The sequence below is a fragment of the Oryza glaberrima genome, chromosome 10, assembly GCF_000147395.1.
Source record: "Oryza glaberrima chromosome 10, OglaRS2, whole genome shotgun sequence".
NCBI classification, from domain to species: Eukaryota; Viridiplantae; Streptophyta; class Magnoliopsida; order Poales; family Poaceae; genus Oryza; species Oryza glaberrima.
The window spans coordinates 10,046,385-10,065,199 of NC_068335.1; the positions used below are offsets into that span (position 1 = coordinate 10,046,385).

General features: G+C 40.7%; 2 protein-coding genes across 2 annotated transcripts; both read right to left on the reverse strand.

Annotated features, from left to right (window-relative positions):
- Positions 1–770: 770 nt before the first annotated feature.
- On the reverse strand, positions 771–7,958 carry LOC127786221 (vacuolar-sorting receptor 3-like). The gene is made up of 12 exons (XM_052313563.1): positions 7,563–7,958; positions 5,862–6,554; positions 5,521–5,609; positions 5,309–5,378; positions 5,147–5,230; positions 4,990–5,066; positions 4,820–4,901; positions 3,831–3,913; positions 3,677–3,743; positions 2,521–2,649; positions 2,330–2,439; positions 771–1,315 (listed from the first exon to the last, which is right to left on the reverse strand). The coding sequence occupies exons 1-12, from the start codon at positions 7,870–7,872 to the stop codon at positions 1,214–1,216; spliced, it is 1,896 nt and encodes a 631-aa protein (XP_052169523.1). The 5' UTR covers positions 7,873–7,958; the 3' UTR covers positions 771–1,213.
- Positions 7,959–14,208: 6,250 nt separating this feature from the next.
- On the reverse strand, positions 14,209–18,615 carry LOC127786223 (CASP-like protein 4A1). The gene is made up of 4 exons (XM_052313565.1): positions 18,242–18,615; positions 16,598–17,518; positions 15,354–15,414; positions 14,209–14,595 (listed from the first exon to the last, which is right to left on the reverse strand). The coding sequence occupies exons 1-3, from the start codon at positions 18,321–18,323 to the stop codon at positions 15,383–15,385; spliced, it is 1,035 nt and encodes a 344-aa protein (XP_052169525.1). The 5' UTR covers positions 18,324–18,615; the 3' UTR covers positions 14,209–14,595; positions 15,354–15,382.
- Between the last annotated feature and the right edge of the window lie 200 nt (positions 18,616–18,815).

An 18,815-nucleotide genomic window follows, 5' to 3' on the forward strand; every position in this document is an offset into this window, starting at 1 on the left:
AACTTCCAACTTTTCTATCACATCGTTCAAATTTCAACCAAACTTCCAATTTTGACGTGAACTATACACACCCATAGAAACGATATATAGATAATCGAAATTGAAAAGAACAACTTGAAAAACTTGAAATATGTATACTTTCCCCGTTCGAGGTGGTAATAACGTGTGATTAATTGAGTTTTATTTATATGTACTCTCCCTGTATATTATATATATATATATATATATATATATATATATATATATATATATATATATATATATATATATATATATATATATATCGCAGTAGGAGAGAGGCTCTCACTGTTTCCCGTAAAAAAAATAACGTGTGATTAATTGAGTTTTATTTATTATAAATTTGAAAAATGGATTAATTTTTTATTTTAAAACAAACATATAGAAAGTTTTTGTACTAAACGTACCATTTTAAGTTTGAAAAGCGCCACTTTTATCGAAAGTTTATGCTGGAGAAAAGAACATGCCCTCAGTCGTAGCATTGCCCACAAACTTCAGGACGGGTTAGCGTTGTCGTTCGCCATCATCATCAAACCACCTAAGCCCGCACAACGCGTGCGCAGCGTCCCTTTATCACTGGGTATCATTAAAATTATTCTTTTGAAAACCAATACGAACACGTAAATAATTATTTTTGACAATGGAAGTACGTTTCGAATTCTACGCTTGATCGTCGACAGCCAGTATTACGACAACAACTTTAGATAATACCGAGAAGCTTAAGATCGAACGGAAAAATTCTGTGCATACGGTTTCCCAAATCGATCATAATACATTGCCGGTCATTATTTATTCCAATGGAACTTTGCAATGTCACAAATGTTGCAATTCACATCGTTTGAACAGTCTTTCGTGTGGCACCAGGTGCATATCGGAGATAGGTTACTATTACATGGCCCCCATTCATAAGCTAAAACTCTATGGATACTTTCTCAACCAAAAGCCTACAAATGTACACTTCCACAAATGGAGCTACCAGTGGCAGTGTGGCACCGTATGGCGAAACTGCTCCACATAAATTAGCAGGTGAACAACAGATTTAACGGACTTCAAATATCAAGCCACATTCACCTCCAGATTACTCCCGTATACCTGATAAGCTTCTCAAAACTTCACATTTCTGCATGTGTCAGTCTGTCCGTGACGCCAAGGGGGCCTGCTGTTCCTTGGTTTGCACAGGTAAACTAAACTCTTGCTAATGGTGTTCTTCATCATTTGTATGATTTGGCACCTCCCCTTGACTGTCCAGTGGCATGTACTGTGCCATGATTGCTCTGATCTCAGAGTCCATGTATGACTGAAAGAAACGGCACACGGGATTAATATTAGCAGGTCATAAGCTATGGATAAAGATGTGGTGGACATTTCTGCTCTCGAAATGAAAAAGGTCTGATCATTACTGACCCTTTCTATAGCAAATGTACATGGCAAAAAAACATCCAGCACAAAGTTGGCATATTCTACACAAAATCTAAGCTCAACAAGTCTATGGCAACCCTTTTGTGACTGCTGCAATTAGGATAACAGCCTGACAAGTGATTGGAAATGCGTGGCAGAAGCACCTCCATTTTACAGCACTTAGCCCAGTAATACAATGCCAAGAAATATTATTTGACGACAAAATACATCCTATTAACCAACAACCACATATACTTAACTGAGTTATCATGAAACAAAACAGGAACTAATCATCAATTAAACATACGGTTAGATAATGGCTATCACCCTTTTTCCCCTCTTTGCAAAGAACAAAAAATTATCCCCTAACAGAACTCGAGCAGTATCCTCTAACCATGATCGAGGGAATGACGTATCACCCATGTGCAACCAGGGGATTATAAAATGCAACCGAAAGGTATTAGAATAGTTCCCTTTAACGTGTTGCCCAGTGTAGTTAAAAACTAAGTAATCAAAACATGATATGGTCACAACTACAAAAGTAACAAACAGCACCCACAAGAGATATCTTTGTACAGTGTTACTTTCTTTTACTAATAACTCAGTTTTAGATGCATTATTACTGATCTTGATTCACAATGCAATAGCACACATTGAGGAAGCGAATTGATCAGAAATAAAACAATGTTTTGCATCTGAATGAAATCCTAGCTTCATGTATGCTAGTATATAATAAGGATGATGTTGCATCCATTTGAATCAACAAACGTAAAATGGCAAGTTAAAGTAAAATATTACTTTAAGGATGTCTAGTAAGTTCTAATCAATCAACAAACCATAGGACAGCAGAACAATTCATCATTTAAATATGAAAGCTATGAATGGAGATAATATTATCAACTAGCTAGCTTACCCTTAGTCTGTATTTGTAGACAACATAACTTCCTGCTGCCACAACTACCAAGACTATCAAGATTCCCCAAACTGCAGCCCAAGCTGCTTTACCCTGAACAGCTGTCTTACCTGCAGATTGATCAAACAAATAATATATCAAGTGACCTACAATAGTTGGATGAAACAAATCACAAAAAATTTAGAAATTACTTATGCAAGTATCATGCTCTTTGATGTACAGTAGGTCCCCACTGCAAGTACATTCATAGTCACCCCATGTATCTCTGCAACTGCATTCTGGACATTGGCAAGCTTTTTTCTCTTTGCACTCATTGATGTCTGCAAACGTAAATTGAAAATAAGGTACACTATAAGAACTGTTGTATATGTTGCACGGCACAAAATTTGTGCTCCCAGCATTACCACACTCACAATGATTTATCATAACTCATAAGATCTTTACAACACAACCTCAATGTAAGGTACTATTCCTAATATACACCTGTTCTAATTTTAGGCATCAAAGTTGTCAAGGCAGTACATTGCAAGAGAGACTTCTTTTGCAAGGGAAAAAAGAGAAAATTATTGTGATTGAAAAAAAATATTTTCATTTTGTGTGGAGAGAACTATTGCGACTAAAATTTAGAGAGAGAAGATAGCTAGAACAGGATAACAGTGTAGATGATTAAATGTATATGCATATCTTTAATCTCTGAGATTTAGTACGGACAAAATTTCCTCTTTTTAACAACCTGTTTCCAAAATATAAAAAAATCTATCCTGTATATTTTTTATCAAAAAAAAAAAAAAAAACTGACTATCAAGAGTGGTGGTGTGTATCCACCACGGATGATGGCATGGCAGCACTTGTATGACAAGTTGCGGTGGAGTGACCAAATCCTTGCCATGCCAGTATGCCAAAATTTTGTCCCAGTACTGCAATATTGTCCTACAGCTGGTGCTATCATGGTGTGGGTTCAGATGTGGAAATAAGGTGTGAGGAGATTTATTTTATTTTTATACAAAAATGTTTGAAAATAATTCATAAGGTAACAAGGTTTAATGTATTATTTAATCAATCTGTGAGACCATTGATAAAAATATAACTTATTCAAAAACAGGTATTTCAGAGCATTTCTGGATTATTTATATTGTAACATTACGTGTGCCATTGAGGAAAGAATTTCCGACACCACAGATAAGTTTTTTTTTAGAGAAGGCTTTCGCCCAGCTTTTACTGAAAGCATAAGAGTACGGTACAGACAAAAGTGGAAAAGAAAACTTGCTGGGGGTTCCAGCGAACAACCACAGATAAGTTTTCCTTTTAGAATCCTAATAAAGTGCGAAAGCGTTACTCGTAAAATACCTTCACATTTTTTAACACCATCCCCTCGGAAACCAGCTGGACACTGGCATTTTCCATTTCCTGATTCCTGGAAAATAAACATTTAAGTAGAACACAGTAAGATAACTTATCATTATTCAGTATATCTTATGCACTAATTAAAGCCCAAAACTACCTGACAAGCAGAAAATGTTTTGCCATTGCGAGTCTCATGCCAACAGCCACCATGATTTATCAAGCACTTTCCTGGTCCAGCAGCTGCAAATAAAATCATTTATGTGAATTATCAATTACGGCAAACTACTGCAGTATATATTATGCTTCAAATAAGTTATCATAAGGAGAGCAAGTTCAAATTCACTTCAAATAAGTTCAAACCAAGAATCACCATTATATATTGCCAATTATATCGGCTGCTTGTTCATGCCACTTCCTAATAATGGACTTCACTATGCAAATTTATTTTAACTGTCTGGAAAGAACTGAAGAAAAGTGAAGCCACCAAGTATACTGAATAGTCAACACTCCTAACTGCAAACAGACACAATGTGACCTGATTCCTTCTACACTATCATCTCATCACTTCTCATTGCATGGACACAAGTCCAATTCTTCCCATATATAATCCATCCATCCATGTACAAAGGTAAGGCTAAATGAACAATGGTATCATCACAACCATAATTCCACATGACAATTCCAGCATATGCTGCAAATTCAGAAGATTTTGGCACTTCTTACAAGGAGAACTCTGGGAAGTGGAAAACTAGCCAGGAAATGAACAGAATATGAGTTGCACATGCAATTCATCTAGCAGCCAACTGCCAAACTTGTCGCTCTTGCACGCACTGAATTTTAATGCTCTCAAAGACACTGGAAAATATTAAATATACTAAATACGTTTCTGTCTTTCATGTCGATTTAAGTTCTATACACTGCAAAAACAGAATTGACTACCTGGCAAAATGTTCACCAAGATTGTTTCTTTATGTAATCCCTACTGATCCAAACAGTTGTAAAATGAAGTTGTATATTGCAGAAAATAAGCTAATTAGTTCAATGTCACTTGTTTATGCATGTTGTAATTTGTAGGCATAGCTGATACAGGAGTAATATTTCTGAGACTATTGAAGGATACGAGCATGGATACAGAAAGAATATTACGTTCACAATTGCTGTAGCCATCGCCTTTAAACTGTACACCATTGAATGTAGGGCATTCACACACTCTACCACGGAAAGTGTCCTGGAAGGTTAACAACAACAAAGTGAGATAACAAAGAAATGCTAAGACAGCAAAGTCAAGTGAAAACCATCTACTTATCTGCACATACCCTGCAAGCTGTTACATTAGCAGCTTTGTCTTGCCAGCAACCCCCGTTGTCATTCAGGCACTCATTAGTTTCCATTTCTGTATTGAAACAACTCAAGACTCAGCAGTCTGTATTCAACTAAATACAGAATAGTGGAAAATGTAGTTTATTGACTTACCATCACTAAGACAAACATTTGGCTCGGTAGTTTCCTCAAAGCCAGCACATATAGCTTTGAGGACAGCTTTCCTTTCAAGCTTTCCTGTTAGTTTTCCAGGTTAAAATTAGCCAGAGCAAATGCCAGGTTTAAGCCTTGCAACAGATTTTGTAGAACACCTACCTCGGTATTGCCGATTGTTCACAACAAGAGTAGGCAATATAGTAACATCTCCTCTTGATCCTTTCCCAATCTACGCAACATTGTAACTCATATCAAACACGAAGATATTAAAGCGGTATTAAAAGGTAATAAACATTCAAATATACTAGTTTACAGTACTTCAATTTACTGATAAATATAACAATAACCAACACATCACAAGGTAAATTCACCTGTGCATCCTGCTCCATTTTAAGCAAGGGGTGGTCCGAATCAGCATTTGGATCTCCCATGCACTTGTCAACCTTCTTTACATCTAAACCTGTTTGAAATATAAAGCGGTACAAGTAAATTGAATTAGTGATGACATTTTTGTATAAATGTCGAGTGCTACATGCCATAACACGCAATGAACTATGTAAACACCTACAGTGATTCTAACGGTGATGAACAGGGGCCAGCAAGCAGACACCCGGCATATTTCAAACATCCAATTTAAGTACGTACAAGTAATTACTACAATCATGCTTATCATTATGCAAAGGAAAGTCTCAGAAACAAAAGAAGAACCAACCTAGTGATTTGATGACAGTTTCTGCACATTTCTTGTTATACTTTTTGTCCTTCATTGGGCACCTTATGTGAAAATCAGTTACATAATCCCACCAGATCCATGGTTTTTTGCTCTCTTTTGCAACTTGAAATACACAAAGCTGTCTCAGGTTCTCAACAACAACATCTTTTCCTTCATAACCAGTGCTGAAATCCTGCTCTGGATCAGGCGCACAGTACCTTCCATGGTTTATACACTGAGACTTGCATTGCTTACTAACAACAAATGCTTGAGGGCAGTACCAGGTGATATAATGGGGCGTGAACTGACTATAACCACCTTTCTCGAGTAGTTGAGCAGCTCCTTTAAATTCCTTAAGGAAATTCATCAGCATATCACATTTAGGCCCACATTCGTCATTGCTGTTTGTCCACAACTCATACTCCACCCGATCATCTGGATGTGGAACAGCCTCCCTCCAGTCCAGATTCACATTTACCATTTCACCATCTTTAATAGCTTTTTTCAACTGTTCCCCGAATTTTTTATCAATCAGAGCAGAAGGAATGGTTATATTCTGTATATACTTTGCAGCCTCATCATCCTCCCGTGGCAAGTCCATAGTAATCAGTGGCTCGTCCTTGTCATCAACCACAAGGACCGCTGAGGCACCAGCATTTTGCGCATTCCAAACCTTCTTAGCAAATAGGCAATCTGGAAAAGATATAAGGGGAAAACATTAGTTTTTATGTCCAAGCTAACTGAGCAAGCAGCCACCAGATAAGACAGGATTAGAGATAACAGCCAAAGGATGACCTCCTGACTAATCAAGTGATGTGCATGCACATCAACAATCAAAATAGTAGATATCAAGATACAGGAAATCACCACGACCAGTTGCAACATCTGAAAAATGAAAAGATTCCATCACCCATTTCATAACCATCCATGATGATCGCAAATAACTACCAACCTATCTACTCACCAAACTAACTAAAATTAAAACCATTCATGCCAAGTGAATTCACTCAAGTTTACATGACACAAATTCCAAAATCCAAATTAACTCCACCAAACAACCGGCAAAAATTGGTTGGTCATATCTGCAGTGGCACTTATTCCAGCTGTCCAGCAATCAGTACACCCACCACTTTGACTGACTACAGGAAAAAAAAAAGCCAAAAAGAAACTGTTTACAGAGCATTGTTTTACTTTTAAATGTGTGCACAATATTCCAGAGGGGCAGAAAATTGTCCCTTCTTGGCCAAATTTACTAAATATAGATAAACCCACATTTGCCAAACAAATTAAACAAGTTACACTAAAATAAAATGCTTCCACCAATTTCCGCCCAAACAGCTGAAACTAGCGGGCTTACCTTGTTTATCATATCAGTGGCAGCGTTTACCCCCAAAGCCAATTCACTTGACAACGAAGCTATGCCAAACAAAAATGAATCTACTATTTATTGTGTAGCACACGACATTTCTATCCACTACTTTACCCCGCCAACTAGGTGACTCAATCAGCTAAATATGCCACGCCTACTTCACCACCAACCAAACTATCGAATAAAACCTAGCCGAGGCAGCTGAATCGCCATTTCCCAACTTACGAACGCGCCCAATGTTAGAATGAACTACCGACACCAAATCCATCCACGGAGCAGCGCAAACTCGCGGAGCCAGAGAGGGATCGGGGCAGGGAGGAGGCGGCACTCACTTCCGCGGTCGATGAGGAGGAAGTTGGGGAGCGCGCCGGGCTTGGCGCGGAAGTGGCGGTCCCCGTCGTAGGCTTCGCAGGCGTCGGCGTTGTCCTTGGGGTACACGACGGTGCCGGCCATGCTCCCTCCGTACTGCGGCACGCCGAAGTTGCCGATGGCGCTGTCGTGCCTCCCCCGCAGCGACGTCGGCGACGTCACCATCAGGCTGTTCTTCTCCACCACGAACCGAGCCTCCACCACCATCACAACCGCCGCCGCCGCGGCGAGCGCCAGCACCGCCACCAGCGGCAGCCCCGCCGGCCCCCGCATCGCGCCCACCGCAGCGCAGCGCTCGCTCCCCCTCGCTCGCTGACTGCTCCGGCGGCGGCGCGAGGGTTTAGATCGGAGGCGAAGCGAAGCAGCAGCAGTGGAGAAAGATGGGAGCGGTTTATTTCTCTCTCTCTTTAGCTCGAGTGGTGGACCGGGTGCTGGCGACTGTCTCACTGACGAGGCGGGCCCGCTTGTGGACCGAGTGCATGGAGCTCGGATGCGTGGGGGGGAGCGGGCAGCAATGGGCAAGGAGGCTGACACGTGGGCTCGGGTATCTCTGGGCCCACCTGTCAGCGTGGGCGGCCGTCCCGCGTGTTCCGCGTGAGGAAGTCGCGTGGACCGGCCGGGTGGAGGGAGGCGTATCGTGGCGGATTATCGTTGGGGCCTACGGTCAGTGTGACGTGTGGGGATTTCGTGACGTGTACCGACCAATCGGGTAACTTCTCGCCGCTTGGCTTTTTTGTGATTCTCCTTGCCACTTTTGTAGAGTTCGGTTTCTTCCGCGAAGAACACCAGGCCCAGGCCCAAAGAGCTAAGCTCTGGATGTCCATTCAAAATCGGAATAAGTTCAGTTTTGATCTCTCTAATTTGTCGTATAGTCTGAAATTCGTTCCTGGACCATCAATCCCTCAACTTATAAAACCATGCAAACGAGATCCCTCGGCAGTATTATTCTCGGTTTTGCCTGATATGGCACCTACGTGGCTCCTTTAACTAGTTCTTCGTCATACGAGACATTAACGTGGCGTTTACGTGGCAATTGGATGTGAAAAATAATAAAACTCGTAAGACCCACATGTCAGTTTCACACACATAATAATAAAAAAAAAGGTTTGTTGGAACCATGCCACCCTAATTTTGCAAAATTTGAGATATGCCACCCGTATCTCAATGACATATAAGACCCACATGAGTCAATGACATGTGGGTCAGGGTGGCATATCACAAATTTTAAATTTTACAAAATTTGTGTGGCATGGTTCAAAATATCCCATAAAAAAAAGGTAAGGCCATGTGGCCTCACATGTCATCCTCACTACTCCCCTCTTTTCTCTATCCTCTCTCTCATGGCCATCGACCTCGGCATGGGGATATGCACGTACCACAACGCCTCTAAGTAGCATCACCACCAGCGCATATAAATTTAGAGTAGTTAATTTTGAACCTTGATGAGATCAAACGGTTTGAGCGTAACAATATGTTAACAACAGAATTTTACATCAAACTCGGAGAGGAAGGAATAAGATTGAAACGGATTTGGTGCAAATATCGAGTTAAATTCAAAGTCGTACTACACATCAGCTGGGATAAAGCTTGACTTAGCTGATATGGCAAGAGGCCGATACGATATAGCTTGGGCTCGGTATAGGCCTAGATTGAGATAACTGTCATTGCTAATTAGAGATAGAGCTCGATTAAGGCAATTATATATATTGATTAGGATATTTATGTTGGTTTTTGTTAGAGATATGGCAAGAATCCACCTTATAGACTTATTTGTATTTTATCTTTTAGGAAAGTTTGAATTGTGTCCATAATGGACTAAGTTTGTACTTGGGGTATAGATATAGACCTCAGATCATTGTAAAAGAGGATGGGCAAATCCAATACAACTTCGGTGCATCGTCACTCTTTTTGGTTCTTCTTTTTAGCGAGTTCTCTCGACAAGAGGTAACTTGTCTCGATGGCTTGTGATATCGGAGCTATTATGTCGCTTTAGATGTTCGAATCATTTTATCATGACCATCTGCTATCATATGTCTTAGTTAATCTAGTCTTAGTATCTCGATTTAGCCCTATCAGCTGGTTCTCGCTTTACGGTTCTCGCCAATATCGGCTAAATTGTCTTGCTAGATTAGATTAGCTAAGGCATCTACCATCCTAAAAAGTGGTTAATTACTTGATTGTTTAGACTTTAGGTTTCTTTACATACTTTGAGATGCATCATCCCTAGTCTTGTCTTGAACCCTAAAATCTAACCTGGAGTTAATCATAATTAAGGATAGTATCGGAGTTTCAGCCGATCTTACATAATATACATGCTTCTTTACTATTTTTATGTATATTTGCCACTTATATAGATAGTTAACCCTATATAAATATATCAAGTCTAGATCAGTATCGGTCGGGTTGTCAAAGTTGGTAAGTGATCGCTATTTCATATATTTCTGTAGATTGATTTGTTTATATAAATTTGTATTAGAATATTAGCTAGTACGCTATCTTTATTTATCTATCTTTCTCTAAATAATGTTCCATCGGCTATTTCTATAGTAGTCTGAAATATATTTGATAAACCAAATAATATTACAACCGATGAGACATATTTAGATTTTATGCTTAATTTATATATCAATACATAGCTGATCTGGTCTAAATATATCAACTGGGATCACCAACGACAGGTCATTGGCCTATCGGCTATCGGCTGACTCACTCTATTTGTTATTTTCCTTGCTGGTTGCAGGTTCAAACCAGCTGGCACACCCTTGACATACTCGAGGCTAGCCTTGGACCTACACTGGAGTTAAGCAGATCTCCTACGCCGTCATGTTTCCCGTCAACACAATGGAAATGGATGTGTGTGTTCATAGGTTCAGATCGAGGAAGTTGCTGAGCTAGAGTCCTCCATGCACGCATGCCGCAATGGCGGTGGTTGCTTCCACGACGAACAACGGTGGCGGCCGCTTGGCGGCAAGAGGTCTCGCACGACGACCACAGCTCCACCGCTTGGGACTCCCTTGTCCCGCTCGCATCGTCTCAGTCATCCTCGCCCTCCAACTTCCATCATCTAACAAGCATCTAACAAGCATCGGTAAGGCCGAATGGCTCCAGTGGCAGCCGTAGCAAGAAGAGCCCCGAACCTAAGCAGGCAGAGATGGGCATGCAAGCGGGGGTGAAGGATATGTGCCGACAGAGGGAGAAGGTCGATAGAGCGGAGCTGGCAGCAGCCGGAGCATGCCTGCGGAGCAGAGAGGTGGATCGGCGGCGGGGGGCAAAGGAATGGGCAGCAACAGCGGAGGGTGGTCAGAGGAAGAGCTCGAGCGGTCGTCGGCGAATGCGACAGTTGTGGCGGGTGCAACAGTGGTTGACAACGATGATCTGCTCCACTCTACCGGCCTGCTTTGGCCGCCGCCATTCCGCCCACCCTACTCCGCCCCTCTCCGCTCCATCCCGCCGCCGCCCTGCTCTGCTCTAGTCACCCCCGTTCCAGCCACCGCCTGCCCGCTCCACCATTCGAAGAAAGAGAGAGGAGATAGAGAGAAGAGGGGAGTAGTGAGGATGACATGTGGGGCCACATTGGGCCATCTTTTTTGTTATTTTGTGTGCGAAGCTGTCATGCGGACCCCAAGAGTTTTATTATTTTTCCGAATCCAATGGTCACATAAGCGTCGCGTCAATGCACATAGGACAAAAACCTAGTCAAATGAGCCACATCAGCCAAACGGGGACAATACTACCGAAAGGCCTCGTTTGTACTGGTTTTGTAGCTGGGGGATGCGTTGTATCAGATTTTGCGGTCTAGAAATTAATTTCGAACTCGATGATAAATTAAGGGACATAAAGTGAACTTATTCCTTCAAAATCAATGACCAATACTTCGATCACCCACAAAGACTTTGGGGCTTAAGCTGTACTACTCCGTACATATACATTTCTTTTCTTTGGTCAAACATATAAAACGGTTAGGGTAAAATTTCATTAAACTTTTAAGATTAGGAAAGTCAATTTTATTTTAGAATAAGTTTATAAGGTATTATGATAGCATTTTTCAAAACATCCATAACATTTTAAAGCATCTCTTTTGTTTTAAAAATAAGCATTGAGAGAAATTAGAGATGCTCAAAATTCAATAGTTTAACCTAAAGTTATCCTAAACATAAAAATATTTACGACCGAAAGAATAGTGAATTGGGCACAGCTTAGAACAAACTACCAGTGGCCCAGCAGACAGGGTTGGCCTGTTAAACCAAAGCTGGCTCTAAGGTTTCTATTCGGTAACGATGAAGATAAAAATTAAGGATATATATTTTTTAATTTATAATAATTAACACTCAATTAATCATGTAACTAATTATATGGTGACTCATGAATTAGCTCAGCTAGCTAAGAGATTGAATAGCTGTGCAGTTTGGCGGTTTGATGCTCCTCTCTGCAACTTACAACTGTTGATTGTAATCTCCCGGGTTGAGTAAGGGGATGTTTGGATGGGAAAATTTTTAGTACCTATCACATTTGATGTTTTGACAACGTAGACTAATGACAAAACCTATTCTATTACTCTGAACTAATTCGCGAGACGATCTCTGGAGCCTAATTAATCCATGATTAGCCTATGTGATGCTACATTAACATGTGCTAATTATAGATTAATTAGGCTTAAAAAATTTGTCACACCAATTAGCTCTCATTTATATAATTAGTTTGTAAGTAGTCTATATTTAATATTAAAAATTAATGTCTAAATATCCGATGTGACAGGGACTAAAGTTTAGTTCTTGGATCCAAACACCACCTAATAAATTCACCCTTTCCTCGCAAAAAAAAATATGTTTTCATGTTTTGTGTGTCCTTAATCTTCATCTTCATCTTCAGTGGTTACAAACACTACCTAACAACTAAGGGTGTGTTTAGTTCGCGAAAAAAAAATATTTGGGTGTCACATTGGACGTTTGATCGGATGTCGGAACGAGTTTTCGGACACGAATAAAAAAACTAATTTCATAACTTGTTTGGAAACCGCGAAACGAGTTTATTAAGCCTAATTAATCCGTCATTACCACATGTGGGTTATTGTAGCACTTATGGCTAATCATAGACTAATTAGGCTCAAAAGATTCGTCTCGCGATTTCCATGCAAATTGTGTAATTAGTTTTTTAATCTACATTTAATGCTCTATGCATGTGTCCAAAGATTCGATGTGACATTTTTGGGCAAAAATTTTTTGTGAAGAAGCCTTGTTTTGTTGGGGAAAAATTTTGGGTTTGGTTGTCATATCGGATATACGGACACATATTTTGAAGTATTAAACATAGTCTAATAACAAACAAATTACATATTCTGCCAACTGTGAGACAAATTTATTAAGCCTAATTAATCCGTCATTAGCAAATGTTTACTGTAGCACCACATTGTCAAATCTTGGCGCAATTAGACTTAAAAGATTCATCTCGCAATTTACATGCAATTTGTGTAATTGGTTTTTTCCCTACATTTAGTACTTCGTATATATGTTCAAACATTCGATGTGATAACATGAAAATTTTTGTTTTGGGTGTCACATCGGACGTTTAACTCAGGCGGGGTACGAATGAAAAAACTAATTTCATGACTCGCCTGGAAATCGCGAGACGAATTTATTAAGCTTAATTAATCCGTCATTAGCACATATGGTTTACTATGGCACTTATAGCTAATCATGGACTAATTATGCTCAAAAGATTTGTCTCCGATTTCCGTGCAAATTTAGTTTTTTATTTATATTTAATGCTCCATGTATGTGTCCAAAGATTCAATGTGACGTTTTTGGAAAAAAAAATTTAGGAACTAAACAAGGCTTCACGGTGTGTTGAGTTCTTTGGGTGTAAAGTTTTTTAAGTATACGGACGTACATTTGAAGTATTAAACGTAGACTAATAACAAAATAAATCACAGATTCCACCTGTAATTAAACTGCGAGAGGAATTTGTTAAGCCTAATCAATCCGTCATTAGTAAATGTTTACTGTAGCATCACAACGTCAAATCATGGCGTAATTATCCTTAAAAGATTCGTCTCGCAATTTACATGTAAACTGTGCAATTGGTTTTTTTTCTCCACATTTAATGCCACATGCATGTGTCCAAACATTTGATGTGACGTCTTTAGCCAAAATTTAAACATTTAATGTGACGTCTTTAGCCAAATTTTTTTATCTAAGAGCCTGTTCACTTTGATGCCATTTCAACCTTACCAAATTTTTGGTAAGTTAAAAAAAAAGGCTACATTTAGTTTGTTGCCAAATTTTGGTAAGTAAGTTTTTTTTTTTCATCAAAGTGAACCAATGCCTAACCCTCTAGCCCTCTTTCTGAATTCAGTTTTCTACATTATCTACCCTAAGGTGGTGTTCTTCTCTCAAATACGAAGATTTAAGTTTAGAAGATTAAGTTTTTACGCAAAACGAGGTGGCATTAACATATAATTAATTGAGTTTTAATTATTACAAACTTGAAAATAGATTAATATAATATTTTAAAGCAACTTTCATATATAAAATTTTCGCACGAAACACACCGTTTAGCAATTTGAAAAGCATACCACAAATATCTTAATCTTTAACCAACTCATGTTGGAGAAAAGAAGAGGACCTAACTTAATCCGTGTTTGATTCAGAGGGTTTACTTTTTCTCAAAAATGAAACAATACTTCAGAATAAACTGGACATACATCAGCATGCAGGTTCCAATTGAGGTATCTTTTCTGCATTACAGAATCATCATGTGGCCAGCAGCAAGATGCTGAGTACCTCCAGGCCACCATGAGCCAAGCAGATAAATTGTGCTCTAACAGTTCTCAGACGAAACTATGCATCTAATCTGACTTTTAACATATAGCAATCCTACATCAGCACGGCGTCCTAACAGAGGACCCCGGATGGGCAAAAAAAACGAGACTTGATGTTTCGCAGCACAATGCAACCATCGGCCATCAAGAGATCCAGATCTTCGCTTCGCTCATCAAACCTGCAAAGAATATCGGTGATTTGGCATCTTTGAAATACAGTGCAAATCGACAAATTGGTCGAGAAAACAATCAATTGGATTGTAAATAAGCATGAACCTTTTCCCCCTTAGGAGAAGTGCAGAGTCTAACATGGTTAAAATAAGGTGAGAAAAGCAGGTCAAGCACAATTAGCAATGGTCCCAAGTCCAAACTATCCATTCTAGTCATTCGACCATTTTGCAGTAGATGCCATAAAACAAATGGACCATCAAGTTCGATAGAAAATGGATATTACATTGTAAAGAGAAATTTTGCACAGACAGCTTTAGATTTGATTTCAACATTCATAATCAGATTAGCGACTTATCAGAAGGTTTGAGATGCAAGTGGTATGGTAGACAGTGCTTGTGAGCAATGAACAAAAATTGTCAAAAGGGCAGGTAGAACCACAGAAATATTAAATACTACTCAATTACATCAGGAGACCTGACCCAGTTGTGTTATCAGAAATTACGTAGTTATTTGATTAAGGAACTGGTATTGACACAAGTTTATTTTTCAAAACAATTGAACTGTCACAGCATAATTTCTGCATATATGAAGCTCAGTTCAACAGAAGGCATATAACAAGCATGCAAAGATGACCAAAGTGTTTTACAGAACTAAAAATAATATAACAGATTGATACCCATACCTCTCACTTCCAAGGGAGCACTGAACAGTAATTTAATACAAACACCGAGCAATTTCCACTCAAATCAAGTAGGAGAATACTAACCCAAATAGAAGATTCAAATTCAGCATTTTTCAACTCATCATGAAGCGACACTGGAGATAACCTGCAAATAATTCTGTTAGAGCAGCACCTAACCTCTGGAAAGGAAGACAGTGTAATGTGATGATGAAACAGTAAGTTCTCTACCAACTTTTTGTGTGCTAAACATATATCTAGGCCGTGTTTATTTCACCTCAAACTACCCCAAACTTCCAACTTTCCATCACATCACATCCAAAACTTTCCTACACACATAAACTTCCAACTTTTTCTCCAAACTGCCAACTTTCCCTAAACTTCCAACTTTTTTCAGGAACTAAACACACCCCTAAGCTCTCAGTTCATTATTACAAACTTACCCAAACATGTATTTGGATAATTGGATATAAATTTCATAAGGCTAGCGCACCAGAAATAATCCACCATAAATCTGATAAGGCACTTGCCGCATCATCTGGCTAGATCCCATCAGTCATAATTTTTTTTAAAAAAACACTGGTAAACACTATATGGCTCGAGCCATTTGATAAACAACAAAGAAGAATACAGGATACAGAAAGCAAAAATGACAAGTTTCTTGCACTCATACACAGTGTTCAGTCCTAACAATAACAATGACAAACTCAACTCCACTTAAGAAGTACTATCGAATAACATGTGCATGAATAGGATTCTGACTTAGAATAGATACAAAACAGTTTCATCCATCTATATTGTTAAACAACACGAAATGCCCACGATTTAAGTTAAACAACTGCTGGTAAAGTTGAAGAAATAAACTGGCATGGCACAAACATATCATTAAAAACTCAAAAACAAAAACTGAACTAATCACGAAAAGAAAATTTTAGCTCAAACATTATATCTTGTAATGCCTGGTAGCTGGTTGAGTAGAACATGACAATCACATAAAACAATAATATCAAAAGCTATTACAACATAAACAGCTTAACAAAGATAAGTTATAAATGCCACAACATCTTGACTCTAAAATAGACATTCTACAAAGTAATGGAAAAAAGTACTACCAATCTTATTGTGCTCCAAGTATGCTATTCAGTAGTATTATCTAAACAAGAAAGAATGCTTTTCAGTTATATACTAAATATCAGTAGCACAAACAGATTAATAGCACAGATATTCACCTATCATATAATATGCATCAGCAACAAAAAAAAGACACAAGTCAACCAACAGAAGAACTGAATAGAGAATGTATAAACAACAAGCAGTTAGGGAAGCCATACTTGGGTCAGAATTGATAAGCACAGCAGTACCACCGAAGCTGCAGCTCCCACCAATATGCTTCATCTTCTGCCAATAGCTATTGAACGCATACGACGCATGCGCCGCGATGCTGTCCGGGTAGAAGCAGCTTCCCCCGGCTGAAATCTCCTGGCAATCCACCCCATCCTGGCTGCAGGCATAATCCATTGCCTCCTGCAACCTGTCCAGAGGGACAGTGGGCTTGGCCACGCACCATTGCCCACCACCGTTCCCTCCCTCACCGGACCACGGCTGCGGCAACATCGCCGCCGTCGGTGGAGCCGAGCACGGCGCCATGCCGCCAGCCGCCGCCTCAGGCGGAGTAGCCGGCATTGACATGGGTGGGCTTGTAGCAGGCGCAGGCACGACGACGACGGGCGTGCTCGGCGGCGCAGCGGCGGGCGGAACCGACGGGACAACCTCCGGTGGCGCGTTCGGCGCGAAGGACAACGGCACGCCGGGCGGCGGCGGACTCGCCACCGACGTCGGCGGCAGCGGCGGCGGCAGGTGGTGCATGCCGTACAGCCTCCGCTTCAGAGCCCCTCCTCCCACCTCCTCGGCGCACGGGGCGGAGGAGGCGTCGATCTTGATTTCGTCGACGAGGCCCCAGCGCACGAGGGCGTGGTGCAGGTTCTTGGCGGCGCGCGAGGCGCGGAGGTCTTGGCCATGGCGGCTTCCGCCGCGGGCGCAGGCGACGGCGACGGCGATGGCGGTGACGTGGTTGGAGGGGTAGTGAGCCAGGACATGGGCCCTGAGCCAGGACTCCGCCCCAAGAACCGAGGAGGCCACCATGGGGAGGTCCGCGTGAGCGACCGATACACGCGCAGCCACCGCTGCCGGAGATGGCGGCTGCTGATCATGGAGGCCAGCCATGGCCACCTCGTGTGCTTCTTGACCTGAAACTGTGCAAGAATCACAGAGAGAGACGGATTAGACGATTAGTGCTGCTGTGCAAGAACATCTGGAAGAGAACAGGATGGAAGATGTGGAGCAAGTTGCAAAAGAAAACTGGCATTTGCGCCAACAAAGGGAGCAAAGTTCAAAAAGTCTGGAAATTTTGAACTTTTTTGGTGCTAAAGAAACCTAAAAGAGATAGTACTGTAACCAGGAAAATCTCAAAAAAAAAAAGAGGAGGCAAGAAAGGGGAACATAATAACAACAGATACATAATCAAAATTTTTATCTTGAGGCAAGTTTTTGTAAAAAAAATAACCAAATAATGGTACATAGCCACTGGCATTAGTACTACATTTTCTTTTACGGGAGGCGAGTACTGTAAGTGCATTGTTCGTAAAAGAAACAATCATCTCTCGAGTAACGATGAGGAAATCACAAAAAAAAATGGCGAATGAAGCTATGCAATGGAAATACAGAGCTCCAAAAAGAAATAAAGAACAACCTAACAATGATAAAATGAACCCAAAAAAAAGTATGCAATGTAGGCATGTAGCATACGAAGTAAAGAACGACAGAAAATGAAGGGAAGAAAAACAAGAAAAAGAATGAAGCAAAAACTCCAAGAAACTTCTTGGTGGAAAACAAGAAGCAGATTCTACAAAGCAAAACCAACAGGAGCATCAAGAACAAGAAACATTCATGGCACAGCAGGCAGAGACCACCATTACCAGCAAGACCCAAGGAAGGGAGGAGGAGGGAGTTGGAGACGACGACGAGGAGGAGGAGCGCTTGAGCCACCAAGAACTCCATCCCAATCCCTCTCCCTCTCTCAGCTCCTCACACTCTCCCTCTCGCCACCCTCCTGTGAACCAAGTAGTGGCAAAGCAGAGTAGTAGGAGTAGCAGACACTGTAGTCACACTCAAAGCGCAACAGTTGCAGCAGCAGCAGCAGAGCAGCGGATTCAAGTTCGTGGTTGAGGTGACTAGACGCTCTTGCTTGCTGGGTCAAAGCAAAAAGAAGAAGGCTGGGAATGCCATTAATGGCGGTAGGATTCTTTTGAGGATGCTTTGCTCTGCGCTGCCCTGTGTGGTGGTGGTAGTAGTTGTACTCTGCTGTGCTAGTGCTCAGGCTCTCGGAGAGAGAAGAGAGAGACGGGGTAGTGGAGGGAGAGATGGACAAACGACTGGTCTCGGGAGTTGTGACCATGGCAGGCGACAGGTATGGGCGTAGGGCTTGTACTCCTACTACTACGGCAGTACGAGTACTGTACTATTTTTATGAAAATCTGAAAAGTTCCGTTT